This window comes from Taudactylus pleione, unplaced genomic scaffold (assembly GCF_031769625.1).
Source record: "Taudactylus pleione unplaced genomic scaffold, aTauple2 ptg000372l, whole genome shotgun sequence".
In the NCBI taxonomy this organism is placed as follows: Eukaryota; Metazoa; Chordata; class Amphibia; order Anura; family Myobatrachidae; genus Taudactylus; species Taudactylus pleione.
Window position 1 is genome coordinate 17,868,779 of NW_028284773.1, and position 16,250 is coordinate 17,885,028.

The 16,250-nt window shown below is 44.1% G+C and overlaps 1 protein-coding gene across 2 annotated transcripts in view; it reads left to right on the forward strand.

Annotated features, from left to right (window-relative positions):
• Positions 1-310: 310 nt before the first annotated feature.
• LOC148508325 (T-kininogen 2-like) overlaps positions 311-16,250 on the forward strand; it is a 59,616-nt gene continuing 43,676 nt past the window's right edge. For both annotated transcript variants that reach the window (XM_088444770.1, XM_088444771.1), the window contains exons 1-3: positions 311-545; positions 9,433-9,546; positions 13,061-13,148. In XM_088444770.1, the coding sequence (XP_088300896.1) occupies positions 351-545; positions 9,433-9,546; positions 13,061-13,148 (397 nt within the window). In that variant the 5' untranslated portion in view covers positions 311-350. The remainder of the gene's footprint in view (positions 546-9,432; positions 9,547-13,060; positions 13,149-16,250) is intronic.

The window sequence follows — 16,250 nt, forward strand, 5'->3', positions numbered from 1 at the left end:
AAAATCCATCAGTCAAAGCAGCCGATGATCTGCCCCCGTGCCTCAGTTGCCCCAATTATATAATACTGTATTCACATTTGTACAATTTTGAGTACTAATCAATTATTGGAATGTGCTTAGAAGATAAACAACTTCCAAGGATTGCACATCCCCCTCACTGAACTGTTTATTTAAACCTATACTGGAGTTTGCATTGTGGGGATTGGGTAACATCTGTCATCACAGTTTATTGACCATTCTCTTTCCAAACAGTATTTTTTTGCATTTTGTCCTTCTTTGTTATTGCCTGGCACTGACATGTCCACAGACTGCTAAGCAGTCCCTGGCTAATCAGGGGATCACTTGCAGCAATGAGACTTCTGCTCATTCTGTTCCTGTGCCTATATTGTTTCTTAGGTTCTGCAAGCCAGGCTCCAATTACCGATGCAGATTGTGATGACCCCAGTATCTTTGAGGTAGTAGATGAGGTGCTGAGGTCCTACAATAATGCAAAACAAGATGGAAACCAGTTTATTCTGCACAGAGTTACAGACGCCAAGATACAGGTAGGAAATGTTTCTCTGCTGAGAATATAGTGCATTATATGAAACATGAATATATTGCATGTTCTACACAGAACTACAATAATGTCTGCAGCACTAGCTAGAATATCAGCAACAAGATATTTAAACAGATAAAATATGATAAATCACATTAATAATTCATAATTTACTAGATAAATGACTAATTTGATACATACATAACATAATGTACTATTGAATATGGGAAATTTAGATTGATATTTACCTTGGTCACATTACAACAGCGTGCACTCTTTTTCCAAAAAAGACAGAGTGATGCTAAATACTGCATTACAGTTAGATGCACATTCTACTTGTATCAATAGGGAATGAAGAGAAAAGAGGTCTGAGGACAGACAGACTAACGCAGTCTACTAGCATACATATCTGGCCATCTGGTTATACGACCGGTCCCAACAACATGATTGACCAGGCCAGGTTCGTACATGGGTAGATCTTAAACTAATGTAAGGAAACCTTACTTAAGTTAAAATATATATGTAAATTATATTAATTGATATCATTATGTAACATTCTCAATTCAGTAGTGACATAGATTAGTAATATTATGACAGTGTCGACTACATTTGTCGACATTCTCATTGTGTCAATATCATTAATGTTTACCTTTTGCTGACAACATTGTGAATGTTAACATGTTGAACGCCGACATAGGGGTTGATGAACAAAGACTTGGGGGTCTATTTACTAATCAGTGTTAGGAAACAAAGGGCTCTATTTATCAACATTATTTTTACTAAAATAATGTGAAAAAGGGTGTTTTCACACCCTTTTCACATTATTTTAGTATCACCTATAGTTATTACAGGGCAATTGGAGTAGAATTCGTAAAATTCTACTCCAACCCCTAAGTATCACTTATTTTTAGTAAAGCAGATCGCATTTCCCATAACTGTAATGGGAAATGTGATCTGACCATAGTTATTAAAAATAAATGTGAAAAAAATACGGGGGAAAGCCCTGTGATAATAACGCCACCTGGAGGTGGCGTTATCCAGGGTCTCCCCCGGTTACCGGACTCCTGCTCTGCTCTAACGGGGAGAGCAGAGCCGGGAGTCGGTCCCTGTAATCAGCTGTGTGGTCTAAACAGACCGCAAGCTGATTACTGTAAAAAAAAGAACAAAAAAAATAGTAAAAAAAAAAATACTTACCTGACTCCAGGGAGCAGTGATCGGGCCTCCGGTGATGACTCCCCTCCGGTCAGCTGGTCTCCCACAGTGCACTGCTGCCCGGTCATCAGGTGATCGGGCCCCAGTGCAGTATGGGAGATCACCTGACCGGAGGAATGGAGAACATCACCGGAGGCCTGGAGCATGCAGGTAAGTGTAAGTAAGGGAGAGGGGGGTCGCGGGGGGGAGTCCGCGATCGTGGGGGGCGGGACTTAGTGCTGGGGGTGGGGCTTAGCGCCGGAGGGGGGGTAGCAGCGGTGGCCGGTCGGCGCATGCGCGGGCACTTAATCACGGTATTTTTTGCAAAAATACCGTGATAAGGCTCCGAATGGGATTAGCAGGGACAGAGCTTTATCGCAAGCTCTGTCCCTGCAAGGGATTTGTAGTAAATCCCTATGATATTGCCTGAATTCGCAATGCGAATTCACTCGGTAATATCACACTACAATCTGCATTACCAATGCGGATTGTAGTAAATAGAGCCCAAAGTGATAAGGTGCCAGCCAATCAGCTCTTAACTGCCACCTCACAGGCTGTGTTTAAAAATGACAGTTGGGAGCTGATTGGCTGGCACCTTATCACTTTTCACTCTGTCTCCTAACACTGCTTAGTAACTAGACCCCTTGGAGAGAGATAAAGTGGAAAGAGATAAAGTACCAACAAAACAGCTACTGACTGTAAGTTGTAAAATACAGCCTGTAAAATAAAAGTTGGGAGCTGATTGGTTGGTAGCTTATCTCTCCCCACTTTATATCTCTCCAAGGCTTTGTACATCTCCCCATAGTGACTGCATACCCATGTGACTGCATACTCATAATGGGGGCTCCAGCCAATCGGCTCCTAACTGTCATCTGTTTGAAAAATGACAGTTGGGAGCTGATTGGCTTGAGCAAAGACATCACTGGATGGTGACACCCGGTGCACAGTCTGCATCCCTCCCGATCTGGAAAGGGCGTGTGGCCTAAAATAAAGGGCGTGGTCTTGCGGGAGACCCCAAATGCATCAATCCGGAGGCGTGTCCAGCATCCCTGGAGATGCTGGGCTGCCCCCGGAGACTGTGCCTGCACTGTCAGCTCCTTCTCTGTGACAGGAGCCGAGTGCTGCAGGATAATGTTACACTGCATCACCTGACTCCTGTCACTGAGGAGGACCCAGGATTTTGGTGTCACCCCCTCCTACGGTGACACACCAGGTGTGACTCGCAACCCCCGCACCTCCATAACGACACCACTTGGTTTGAGCATCATTTATAATATGCAACGAGTTTTAAAACTTATGATAAAACTCGTTGATAAAAGAGGCCCTTGGTCCTCTATGACTGTATTATTTATTCAGGATAATTTCTAAATATAACATACATTTGCATATACTGTAGTTTAGAAACTGTAACTTTGATGAATGTGTCAACATTCTCAAAATGCCGCCGATTTGGTTTAGGCGTCGCTGGGAGGCTTCGGGGTAGAGGTTGGGGTTTGGTACTTGAGGGATTTTTAGAGGTAGGAATTAAGGTTAGGGATAGGGGAAAGAATACTCACCGGAATGCCGATCCTCAGAAGTGTTCCACGTGTGACCGCTGGGACCCGGGAAGACATCACTGGAGACAACGCTGCCGCAGGGACCAGGTAAGACAGCACTAGACCATCAGTGACAGTTTGTTGACAGTCTATCATGTTGACATGTTATACATGTAGACATGATGATTGTCAACATGGTCAATGTCAACATGCTAAATATGTCGACATGATGACATTGTCAGGTCAGCCTTATGCTTGTCGACATTATAAATGTTGACCAAACATATCAGACCCCTTCTCTGTATATAAGCAACCTGACACCATATTCATCCTATACTGGCCACCAGAGAGGACGTCTTCACTGTGTACAAAATACCAGAAAGGGATCTTCACTGTATACTGATGTGAAGAAAATAATCCTAGAGTTAAATGTACTTATTGTTAAAGTTAGCCTCCATCCCCGACAATGGAATCTCAAGTGGCAATAGATACCCCAGTGGCTTTAACTCCCACACCCTAGTGGTAATAGATCCCTACCAGGGCCGGCTCTAGCGGTGTTCGACCAGTGCGGTCGCACAGGGGCGCCACCCATAGAGGCTGTTCCACCTGTGGGCCGAAGTGGCCCGCGGGTGGTCAAATTGGGTGGTTGGGGACCCCAACCGCCGCAACTGTGCGGCGGTACCGGACCCTGGAGTCGGAATGGATGCTGCGCATGGGATGTGACCATATCAGGAAAAGCCCATCTGGCTGCGGTCAGATCCCATGCTACCGTTAAGGGGCTAAACTAGTCTCCGGAATATGGTCTGTATTGGGAACTGCTTTAAATAATAGTCAGTAAAATGGATATGCTTTGTATAACTATCACCTATGTTAGTATTTAGTTTTCGTTTTGTATGCTGCCATAATTCTGTGTTATGTATTGCACTTAAAGGGGCACATTCACTAGGCGACAATGAAATGACTGAACGTTATCGATATCGTTCAGTTGTTCATTGCACTGTGTAGTGCCTACACTGATTGATATATATCGTTCAGTGTAGGCACCCTCCTTTATCCCTGAACATGGCCAACCTGTCTTTATCGGCAGATTGACCGGCATGTTTGGGCGATGATTGATGTTGGAAACAACCAGCGGGAGTGTGCATCGCTGGTCGTTTCTGACATTTGCATGCCTGATATGTGCCTGATTAACGAGCTATTGAACGATAACAATATCATTCAAACGCCCTGTTTAATTGGATAGTGGATGTGCGTCTTAAGTATTATTATCTTTTATTTGTAAGGTACCACAGGCAGAGCCAGATTAACACTTCATGGAGCCCTAGGCAAGAAACTGGTCTGCCCCCTCCCCCAACCAGTCCCTACACACAAAAAAAAAAAATCACATAAACCGGACATGAAGGCAAAGATTAAAACATAGAATTAATCTCCTCAACTTCACATGAAATATACTGGTATCCCAGAACAAAGGGATCAGGGGGACATGTTTCCTCCAGTCAAAGCTCAATGCGCACTCTTCTGACCCCTGATGCTCGGTCACATTAAGCTGAATCCCCAGATAAAGGCAGCAAGAAGAAATACTGTTGTTCAGAACCTTCTTCTCTGGCGGGGCCGGGGAGTTTCCAGTACAGGACCTTCTTCTTTGGGGGGGGAAATCCTTGCATTAAGTGGTAATGGTTAATTTACCTCCTCACCAAGGCAGGCTTTCGTTTCCATAGTGGAATCAAAACAATTTAAAATCTTTAGACATTAAAAATGCTTCCTTTCATCAAGGAATACAGCAATTTCAATTAGTGATTTCATAATACTTGTGTAGTCCATATGGGGAAGCTTCACTGGCGAAGTCTGAGGCAAATTTTACTGCCGTCAAGGGTTTTCGTTATAGGGAAAAAAATAATTTAAAACATAAGATTGTTCTCACCTGCAATGCTCAGGTTTCTCTATGTTGCTTTTGCTCCTCGGCCATAGGATTCCATTGCCTTCAGCAGAAGAGAAGAAAGGTGAGGGGTGAAGAAGGAACAAGTGGAAGAAGATAGGGGGTGGCTGGAGGAGGAGCAGGACAAGAAGTTTTGTGGTTTGCAAAGTGCACAGGGGAAAGGTGGGGGTGAGGGCACAGGAAAAAGATTGATCATGGGGGATAAATGATAGAATTCGGTGGGCGGACAGATACTGTATAATAGGAGGAGTAATGGAAGACACAAGCAGAGGAAGAACACACAAAGATGATACAGAGACAAATTGGGGCCTGGGAGGACATGGAGACATACACACTGGTGACACACTGGTGACTGGGGGGAGGGGGACATGAAGAAATTCATACTGGTGACTGCGTGGGGGGGCATGTACACATATACACTGGTGCCTGGGGGAAGGGAACATGGAAACACACACTGTGGGGGGACATTGAAACATACACACTGGGTGTAGCGGGAGGGGGACATGGAAACATACACACTGGGTGTGGCGAGAGGGGGACATGGAGACATACACATTGGGGTGGAGGACATGGAAACATACACACTGGGTGTGGCGGGAGGGTGACATGGAGACGTACATATTGGGTGTGGCAGAAGGGGGACATGGAGACATACACATTGGGTGTGGCAGAAGGGGGACATGGAGACATACACATTGGGTGTGGCAGAAGGGGGTCATGGAGACATACACATTGGGTGTGGCAGAAGGGGGACATGGAGACATACACATTGGGTGTCGTGGGAGGGGGACATGGAGACATACACACTGGGGGTAGGGGAGACATAAACATCGGTAATTGGGGGGGCATAGATACATATACATTGGGGCCTGAGGGGAGACATCCACACTGAGGACTCATGGGGGACATGGAAACATACACATATACACTACGGTTCAGAAGTTTGAGATCCCCCAGACAATTTTGTGTTTTACATGAAAACTGACTTTTATTTATCAAAATAATTGAAAATTTAAAAAAAATTGTAAAATGAATAGAACATATAGTCAAGACATTGGCAAGGTTAGAAATAATGATTTTTATTTGAAATAATAATTTTGTCCTTCAAACTTTCCTTTCATCAAAGAATGCTTCTTTTGCAGCAATTACAGCATTGCAGACCTTTGGCATTCTAGCTGTTAATTTGTTGAGGTAATCTGAAGAAATTTCACCCCACGCTTCCTGAAGCACCTCCCACAAGTTGGATTGGCTTGATGGGCACTTCTTCCGTACCGTCAAGCTGCTCCCACAACAGCTCAATGGGGTTGAGATCAGACAGAATACCTGCTGCTTCTTCCCTAAATAGTTCTTGCATAAATTGGAGGTGTACTTTGGGTCATTGTTCTGTTGGAGGAGGAAATTGGCTCCAATCAAGCGCTGTCCACAGGGTATGGCATGGCGTTGCAAAATGGAGTGATAGCCTTCCTTATTCAAAATCCCTTTTACCTTGTACGAATCTCCCACTTTACCAGCACCAAAGCAGCCCCAGACTATCACATTACCTCCACCATGCTTGACAGATGGCATCAGGCATTCTTCCAGCATCTTTTCACTTGTTCTGCGTCTCACAAATGTTCTTCTGTGTGATCCAAACACCTCAAACTTCGATTCGTCTGTCCATAACACTTTTTTCCAATCTTCCTCTGTCCAATGTCTGTGTTGTTTTACCCATATTAATCTTTTCCTTTTATTGGCCAGTCTCAGATATGGCTTTTTCTTGGCCACTCTGCCTAGAAGGCCAGCATCCCGAAGTCGCCTCTTCACTGTAGACGTTGACACTGGCATTTTGCGGGTACCATTTAATGAAGCTGCCAGTTGAGGACTTGTGAGGCATCTATTTCTCAAACTAGAGACTCTAATGTACTTGTCTTCTTGCACAGTTGTGCACCGGGGCCTCCCACTTCTCTTTCTACTCTGGTTATAGCCTGTTTGTGCTGTTCTCTGAAGGGAGTAGAACACACCGTTGTAGGAAATGTTCAGTTTCTTGGCAATTTCTCGCATGGAATAGCCTTCATTCTAAGAACAAGAATAGACTTTCGAGTTTCACATGAAAGTTCTCTTTTTCTGGCCATTTGGAGAGTATAATCGAACCCACAAATGTGATACTCAACTAGCTCAAAGGAAGGCCAGTTTTATAGCTTCTCTAACAAGCAGGCCTGTTTTCAGCTGTGCTAACATAATTGCACAAGGGTTTTCAAGGTTTATCTAATCATCCATTAGTCTTCTAACGCGCTTAGCAAACACAATGTACCATTAGAACACTGGAGTGATGGTTGCTGGAAATGGGCCTCTGTACACCTATGTAGATATTCCTTTAAAAACCAGACGTTTGCAGCTAGTATAGTCATTTACCACATTAACAAGGTATAGAGTGTATTTCTGATTAATTTAATGTTATCTTCATTGAAAAAAATAGTGCTTTTCTTTAAAAAATAAGGACATTTGTAAGTGACCCCAAACTTTTGAACGGTAGTGTATGACTGGAGTAGACAGGCATATATTGTAAACTAAAGAGAGCAGGGCAGACATGCTCTGACAGGAACCACAGAGGGGAGGAGGAGCACAGGTCAGATGGAATCACACTTACCGTAGAGTGCAGGCGGAGGGGGCAATATTATTTACTTAAAAATAAAACACTTTTTTTACATATTTTGCTTATCGGGAGAGGCGTGCCCCCTAAGACCCACCAGACCCTAGGTGTCCGCCTCTGTTGCCTTGTGGTAAATCCGGCCCTGACCACAAGGGTTCCACAGCTCTGTACAAGGATATAAAACTAAAAACAAGATATATAAGAACAGACAGTACAGTATATACATTCACTTATATAAAGAAATACAGTGAGCACATAGCATAATTATGTAGAGAAGACAAAGCACAGAGGGTGAGGGAGAGGTACAGTATGCACCCATTCACTTATTTGTTACAATATAGACACTTTCCTACAGGGGTGATATAAAAGAGGATGGGGCCTCTGTGCCATCCACATGTGGGCCCCCTCCTCTCTTGCGATGCAGACTCACAGTGCTTTACTAACATGAAGGACCAGCAAATGGAAGCTCCACAGAACAGAAGCTGCTGATTACTGTTCATGTTGTGGCTCAGTGGAGGGGTGTCAAGATAAAGACGAAGGGCCTGATTCAGAGATGGACGCTGTTATAGCTGCAACTGCGTCTTTTTGTGCAGCGCAACTGTGAATTTATACTGAGACGCCCACCGGCTCCACCTCTAATCCGCTGCTGTGCGTAAAAAGTTGCATCATGAAACGCACATCGGTTGCACCCATTGGACATTAGAGCAACCCTATTGTTGTCCATCGGAACATGGTCGCCAGTGCCATTACAACTGTGTCTTTGGATGCAGTCGCAGGCCGTGACACACCCGCGTCTGAGTAGCTACCCCCGTTATTTCCCAAGCTCACCAACAGTGTCCAAAATTGTTCTGCGACTGCTGGCGGTAACCATCAGGACACATGCACAGTACAAAAGGCATCGGACAACTGCGCAAACATCAGTACTATTTCCACCTCTGAGTCAGGCCCAGAGACTTAAAATGAGTGTCATAATGTCACTCATTCAAGGGGAGATGTATCAAACCTTCGAGAGAGATAAAGTGGAGAAGTTTCCCATAACAACCAATCAGCTTCTACTGTCATTTGTCAAGTCTGTAAACTGATACTGTAGTTAGAAGCTGATGGGTTGCTATGGGCAACTTCTACATTTTATGTAGATCAAAGGTTTGATATATCTCCCCCTCAATGTTTTAGGTGCCCTGTACACATTGGCTACTGTTCAGTGGTATTGCCAGCGCACTGTATTGGGTACCTTGTTCTGTACAGTGCTGCCAAAATGTGTGACACCTTATAAATAAAGGCTAATAATAATAATAATAATAATAACTGAGGCCACATGTAGAGGCCAATTGTATCTACCAAATCACCATAAGTTAATCATTTATCCATAATAGTTGACTATTGTAAACATACATGGTGGTGCTGCTATTGTTTATCGGCCACTTAATATATTTATTCTAATTCTTATTGTCAAACATTTTCAGATCTCCTCTGCCTAATATTATGTATTACAATTTGCAAAGTGTATATATAAATCACCAAGTTACATAATACCAATATTTCCCACAGTGACTAAGTATAGAACAGTTTAATTAATATATTTTCCCCTTTTTTTTGGAATCAGCATGAAAATGACGTCCGGACACATTATTTTGTCACTTTTAAAATCCAAGAGGGCGTGTGCGCAGTGAAGAGTGGCATAGCTTGGGAACGTTGTTTCATACAACCATATGAAGCTGTAAGTTGTAATAGTTTTATTAGATTTGAATTATCTTGCATATGAAATGTTATCATTATAAATGAAATAAATCACAAAACAAAATCACCTTTTTTAATGAATGATAGTACATTGCAACAGGTTATAGCTGTGGTGGGCAATTATTTCAGCTGGTAGGCCACTGAACACGTTTAACTAAACAGTCATGAGGCTTGCCGTTGGGGGGAGGGGGCGAGGTTCTGTCAGGTACAGAGATATGCACATATAAGGAACAAAAACAAAGGGGATTGAGAGAGACAAATAAGACACAAACTGTTGAAAAGACAAGCAAATATGGAGGGGAAGAAGGAGTCAGGAGTATTGGGCAGTGAAGTGGCAAGGCAGATGGCTAATGATTTGTGAGCCACGCTGGGCTTTGAGCAGACATATTCCTCTGATCAGTTCCTTTTCTGTCCTATTACTTCTACTTTTGTAAAAGAGAAAGTCAGGCACATGGAGGACCTCATTCAGAGTCGGTCGTACGCGGCTGCTCGGTCGTATGCCTAACGACCGAGAAACTGAAAAAGGAAGCAATCGTACGGCCGGTCGGTTGCAACCAAAGTGACGCCCATACGTGAACAATGCACCTCCTCTAGCTAGCGAGTGATAGCAGCTAGCGATCGAGTCAATCATCAGTCGCTGTATATTAATTTTCTTCTGATGGTTGCGGCCGCTTGTATTGTATTGTTCAAATGTCATTTAGTTCATGCTGATGTTTTACTGGTAGTGCGTTTGTAAATTAAAAAGATTTTAAACCCGGATTTTGGAATAATAATGTTGTGTTGTTGTTAAATGCATGTTCAAATTAGCAAAAAAAACGCATAGAATAAGCCATCCCCATGAAATTTATTTATTCCTATTATTCGCTAATGCTAACGCAGCTGAATCAATTACAAGCCAATTAGCAGTGTTATTAGCTTCAACAAACGATTATTAGCTGCTTTCACTGTGTGGCTCAAAATAGAAACATCAATCCTAACATCAATAGCATTCGATAGTATCGATTGTACTCTGGGGCTTGCGAGAGCACGTACCCAACCTCAAGCTGTACGATCAGCCAGGCCTCGAATCTGCTCGCAGAGTGATGTTTTACTACTTCTGGCCTTCTATGTCGGTTGTAGCAGGTAATTTATGTACGCCCCTAAAACACCCAGAAAACGCTGAGGCACGCCTGCGTTTTCAGACCACCACCCCCGTCAACACCCACAAACGGCCTTTCACGTCAATCAACTCTCGGAAGCCACTTCCTGTTCGTAAGCCATACGATCTACAGCATTTTGGATCTCAAAACCTCGTACGCACATGCGCACAAATAACTGTGCGCATGCGTGGTTTGAAAACATCGGATGCATACGACCGAGCGGCCGCTTGCGACCGACTCTGAATGAGGTCCTGAATTCAGTAGATGAGGGCAGATAATGGAAGCTGGGAGGTGGGGCTGCATATGTGCACAGCAGAGGGCTGCACCCTGCCACACTATGGCAATAGGCAGTACACAGCCCATGTCCCCCAAACACAATTGCCTAGCCGTATTTTGCCATCTGATGGGTTATAGACACAGTATGATACGGTGCATATGACTAAAGTTCATGTTTTACCCTAAATTATTTACATATATCCACAAATAAACCGTTATCTAGTAATATTTGAAAACAACGACTGCACAGCACTTTTACACTATATTCAGCACTATTATATTAGTAATAATAATAAATACATGTATAGCTATTATATCTATATTTCTTATGTTCAGTAAAAAGCCTAGTAGACTTAAATTTATGCCAGGATAAGGGTGGCCTTGGCTTCAATTACTATTGTTACTCTACCCTCTTGTGCTTCTCCCTACTGTATTTTCATTTATCTCTTACTCCCCACTAGAGCAACTAACACTTGGCTGCTTTAAGGTCGCTAATATAGCTACAGTATGTTTATTATCCATGTCCGTGTCCTGCTTTGTATTGTATTGTATTGTATTGTAAGTAGCTGGTTACTGTTTATGTACTATGTAAGACGCTGCGGAACACTTGTGGCGCCATATAAATAAATAATAATAATAATAATAATATTGTTATTCTATTATGTAATTTTATTAATCATATTATATCATGCAATATTTTCAGTAAAATGAAATATTACATTTATGTTGCCATGGTATAAGCAGAGCTAGGTTTAGAACCAGCTTGAGATATGTGAATATTCCACTACAATTTGCAAATATGTATAAAATGTAATTACATGAAGCACCAAATGGATACCGGTAATTTTAACCTTAGTATATTGTGAGAAAGTCATATGATATATACCGTATATACTCGAGTATAAGCTGAGTTTTTCAGCACAAAAAATGTGCTGAAAAAGTACCCCCTCGGCTTATACTCGAGTCAAGTGTAGCGCTGACCGGACGGAGTTCGGTCAGCGCTACACACTGCCAAACACACAGCCGCCGGAGTCGGCAGCTGCGTGTTTGGTGTAATCAGCAGCCGCTGAGAGTCTGTCAGACTCTCAGCGGCTGCTGCTGCTCCCACTGCGGGAGCCATCTTCCGGCTCCCGCAGTGGGTGATGGGAGACACGTCGTCATGACGACGTCTCTCCCATGCAAAGCGGCCGGAGGAGTGGACAGCGGCGGGACCAGGAGCGGGAGTTTCAGGTAAGTGATTTTTTTTTTTTATTCTTGTCACGTCTCTCTCTACTGGGGGGGGGACTACAGGGGGCACTTCCAGGGGGCGATTACTACAGGGGGCACTACCAGGGGGCGATTACTACAGGGGGCATTATCAGGGGGCGATTACTACAGGGGGCACTAAAAGGGGGGATTACCACTGGGGAAACTACCAGGGGGGGATTACTACAGGGGGCACTACCAGGGGGGGATTACTACAGGGGGGGATTACTACAGGGGGCACTAAAAGGGGGGATTACCACTGGGGGTACTACCAGGGGAGGATTACTACAGGGGGCACTACCAGTGGGGGATTACTACAGGGGGCACTAAAAGGGGGGATTACCACTGGGGGTACTACCAGGGGGGGATTACTACTGGAGGCACTGAAAGGGGGGATTACCACTGGGGGCACTACCAGGAGGGATTACTACTGGGGGCACAACCAGGGGGAATTACTACTGGGGGCACTACCAGCTGCTGCCATTTCCCACACTAGGCTTATACTCGAGTCAATAAGTTTTCCCAGTTTTTTGGGGTAAAAGTAGGTACCTCGGCTTATATTCGGGTCGGCTTATACTCGAGTATATACGGTACATGGTTTTCACAGAGTGAAAGTCTGTTTATGATTCGTCCCGTAGATGAGGTGGACTCTCTAGTTGTGGATGCATGTCCTGTTAGAATAATAACTTGTGTTTGTAGCTAAAACATCCAACAAACTAATGTGCAGTATCTAACTATAAGCAAAGTAATCCAGGATCCAATTTGGGCATGATGAGATAAACATTTACATTTAAACTTAATCTTAGTTCTACTTTATTTTTTCTGTGTATTCAGGATATGGGAGATTGCTCAGCGCATGTCCTAGTCAACACAGTGCTAAAGGCCATAAAGGTTTTATCTCGTAATTGTTCTACTACTAAAGGTATGTATAACAGTGGTGCTTTTATTGTGGGGTACAGTAACTTTTTTATTTAATCTTTCATTCTTAGAAATAGAGACAGAAACAGGAATAAATCAGTTGAATCATATTAGACAATAATAAATTAAGTATCAATAAAAGTGCCATAATCAATGCTGTAGATCTCAGTATTAAGAGAACAGGCAGTTAATTTGATGGACAGATGGGTACAATTACATAGCTACAGTGTAGCTCACGGCTAATAAGCTCATATAACTTGGTAATAATCAGCGGTGGCCGGGGAGTTTGTAATTATCCACATGAGCGGTATGTGCACAAATTAACAAGCCGGGCGACTTCTGGCGACTGCATCGGCTGCAGCCCCTAGAAGCCGGCTAGAGCAGTCATGATAGCAGAGGAGTGGCTTCCCATGGGACTGGCAGTCTCATGGAGAGAAAATATCTACCTCTGGAACTGCCTGTCCATCATGTGATTAGCATGGAGCACTTCAAATGGGATGTCACTGCTACTGCTAGGCAGTCACTGCAGATTGCTGATTTTACTGGGCTGCCGGGGGCTACAGCCCCTAGGTCAAATAAGCCACTGGTAAAAATCAATGTTTAGGTATATAATATATATGAATACTTTGGGGGGTATTCGATTAGTGGCGATGTGTAATTGTGATGTGCTGCTGCACACATCACCGCTAATAGCAGCCATAGCAGGTTGACTACATTTGCATAAATGGCTGTTTCTTAGGAATGTTGGGCGACTTAGATGTGACCATCATCACCATCAACTTGAAACTTGTTAAACTAGAAATGTGGTTGAACCCATATGTTTTGGTTTTGGTTCTAACTCATCATCAAGTTTTGGTTTTGGTTTTGCCAAAACCACCCTCATGTGTTTTGGATCTTGATTTTTTTTTTAAACTTTATAAAAACAACCAAAATCATGTAAATTTGGCCTGTGTTTGTTCCTACCTCAATAACATTTAACTAATTTCCAGTAATTTCCTGTAAATTTTGACCACCTCACAGCTCACAATATTGTTGTCACCCATATTGGCCAAAGGCTGGCTGGCTAATGGGATGTAGTCAGCAAGCCGACGGTCTAAATACCGACCGCAGGCTTCCCGACTCTCTAATCCCGGCGTGGTACTAATGACAGGTATCGAAAACTCGATGCTTGGTATTAACCATACGCCGGTAGACCGACGCCCGGATTACCGAACGAAGGTAAGCCGGTGCTCAGACAGACGCGGGGGGAGGGTTAGGTTTTAGAGTTCCCGGGGAGACTTAGGGTTAGGCACCCCCTGGGAGGGTTAGGTTTAGGCTAGGGGAAGGGAGGGTTAGGGTTAGGCATCCCCGGGGGGAGGTTAGGGTTAGGCACCCCCTTGGGAGATTTAGGTTTAGGCTGCGGGGAAGGGGGGGGTTAGGTTTAGGCACTTAGGGGGAGTTTAGGGTTAGGCACTTGGGGGGGAGGTTAGGGTTAGGCACCCCTAAGGGAGGGTTAGGGGGTAGAATTAGGTTAGTGATACTTATCTTAGGATGATCAGGATTTTCACCATTGCCGGGCTGCCGCTGTCGGGATTTGAACTGCCGGCCGCATACTACACCCCTGGCTAACGCATCCACTTTTAAGTTCTTGGAACCGGGCAAGAACGAGATAACGTAATTTAAACGGGTGAAGAATAATGCCCATCGGGCCTGTCTGGCATTCAACCTCTTGACGGACTCAATATATGACAAATTTTTATGGTCAGTGAGCACCGTGATGATGTGGTTCGCTCCTTTCAGCCAGTGCCTCCAATCCTCAAACACCCATTTGATGGCCAAACGCTCACGATTCCCAACATCATAGTTCTTCTCTGCTGAGGCAAACTTTCAAGAGAAAAAAGCGCAGGGATGTAGTTTGCCATTTTCAGGATCCCTCTGTGATAGAATACCGCCCACGCCAATTTCAGAGGCATGTACCTCGAGAATGAACGGAAGATCAGGATTTGGATGTTGGAGGATGGGAGCAGAGATAAAGGCAGTTTTTAAGCAGTTGAAGGCTTGAAGTGCTTCGGTCGACCAATTCGCCACATCTGCTCCTTTCTTGGTAAGCTCCACAATAGGTGTGAAGGTGTGACTATGGATGAGAAAGATTTAAAAATCTTCTGTAGTGGTTGGCAAAGCCAAGGAAGCGTTGAACTGCTTTTAGATTGGTTGGCTGAACCCAATCTAGGATGGCCTTGATTTTGCTTGGGTCCATCGCAAATCCTTGAGAGGAGATAATGTATACCAAAAATGATACCTCTTGGACTTCAAAGTCACATTTTTCTGGTTTCACATATAGATTATTCTCCAGGAGCTTTAACAGCACCCGCCTCACATGCTTACGATGTTCTTCCAGGGATTTGGAGTAAATCAGTATGTCGTCGAGGTAGACTACTGCAAATACCCCGAGATATTCCCTCAACACATCGTTGATGAAGTCCTGGAAAATGACTGGGGCGTTGGATAGACCAACTGGCATCACTAGGTATTCATAGTGGCCGGAATGGGTGTTAAAGGCAGTCTTCCACTCTTCGCCTTCTCTGATGCGAAACTGATTATACACCCCTCTGAGATCTATCTTGGTGAAGATGGAGGCCTCCTGGAGCTGATCAAACAAGGCAGAAATCAGAGGCAGAGGGTATGAATTCTTCACCGTTATATTTAGACCTCGGAAGTCTATGCACGTTCGGAGGGAACCATCATTTTTCTGCACAATAAAGAAGCCCGCTTTGACCGGCAATTTGGAAGGTCAAATAAAGCCTTTCTCCAAGGCCTCCTGGATATATTCCTCCATCGCTTTACTCTCCGGAAGAGACAGTGCATAAAGTCTACCTTTGGGAAGCCTTGCTCCGGGTAGAAGGTCAATAGAGCAGTCATAAGAGCGATGAGGTGGCAGGATAACCTCCTTTTATTTAGAAAAAGCTTCTGCCAAATCCCGATAAGGGGCAGGGATCTTGGAGGCCAATTCAGGCTGGACGGTGGCAACCAGACGAACAGGGAATGTGATGCAGGTAGAAGAGCAGGTATCACCCCATTGAAGAACCTCTCCAGTGCGCCAATGGATGACAGGGTTATGTCTCCTGAG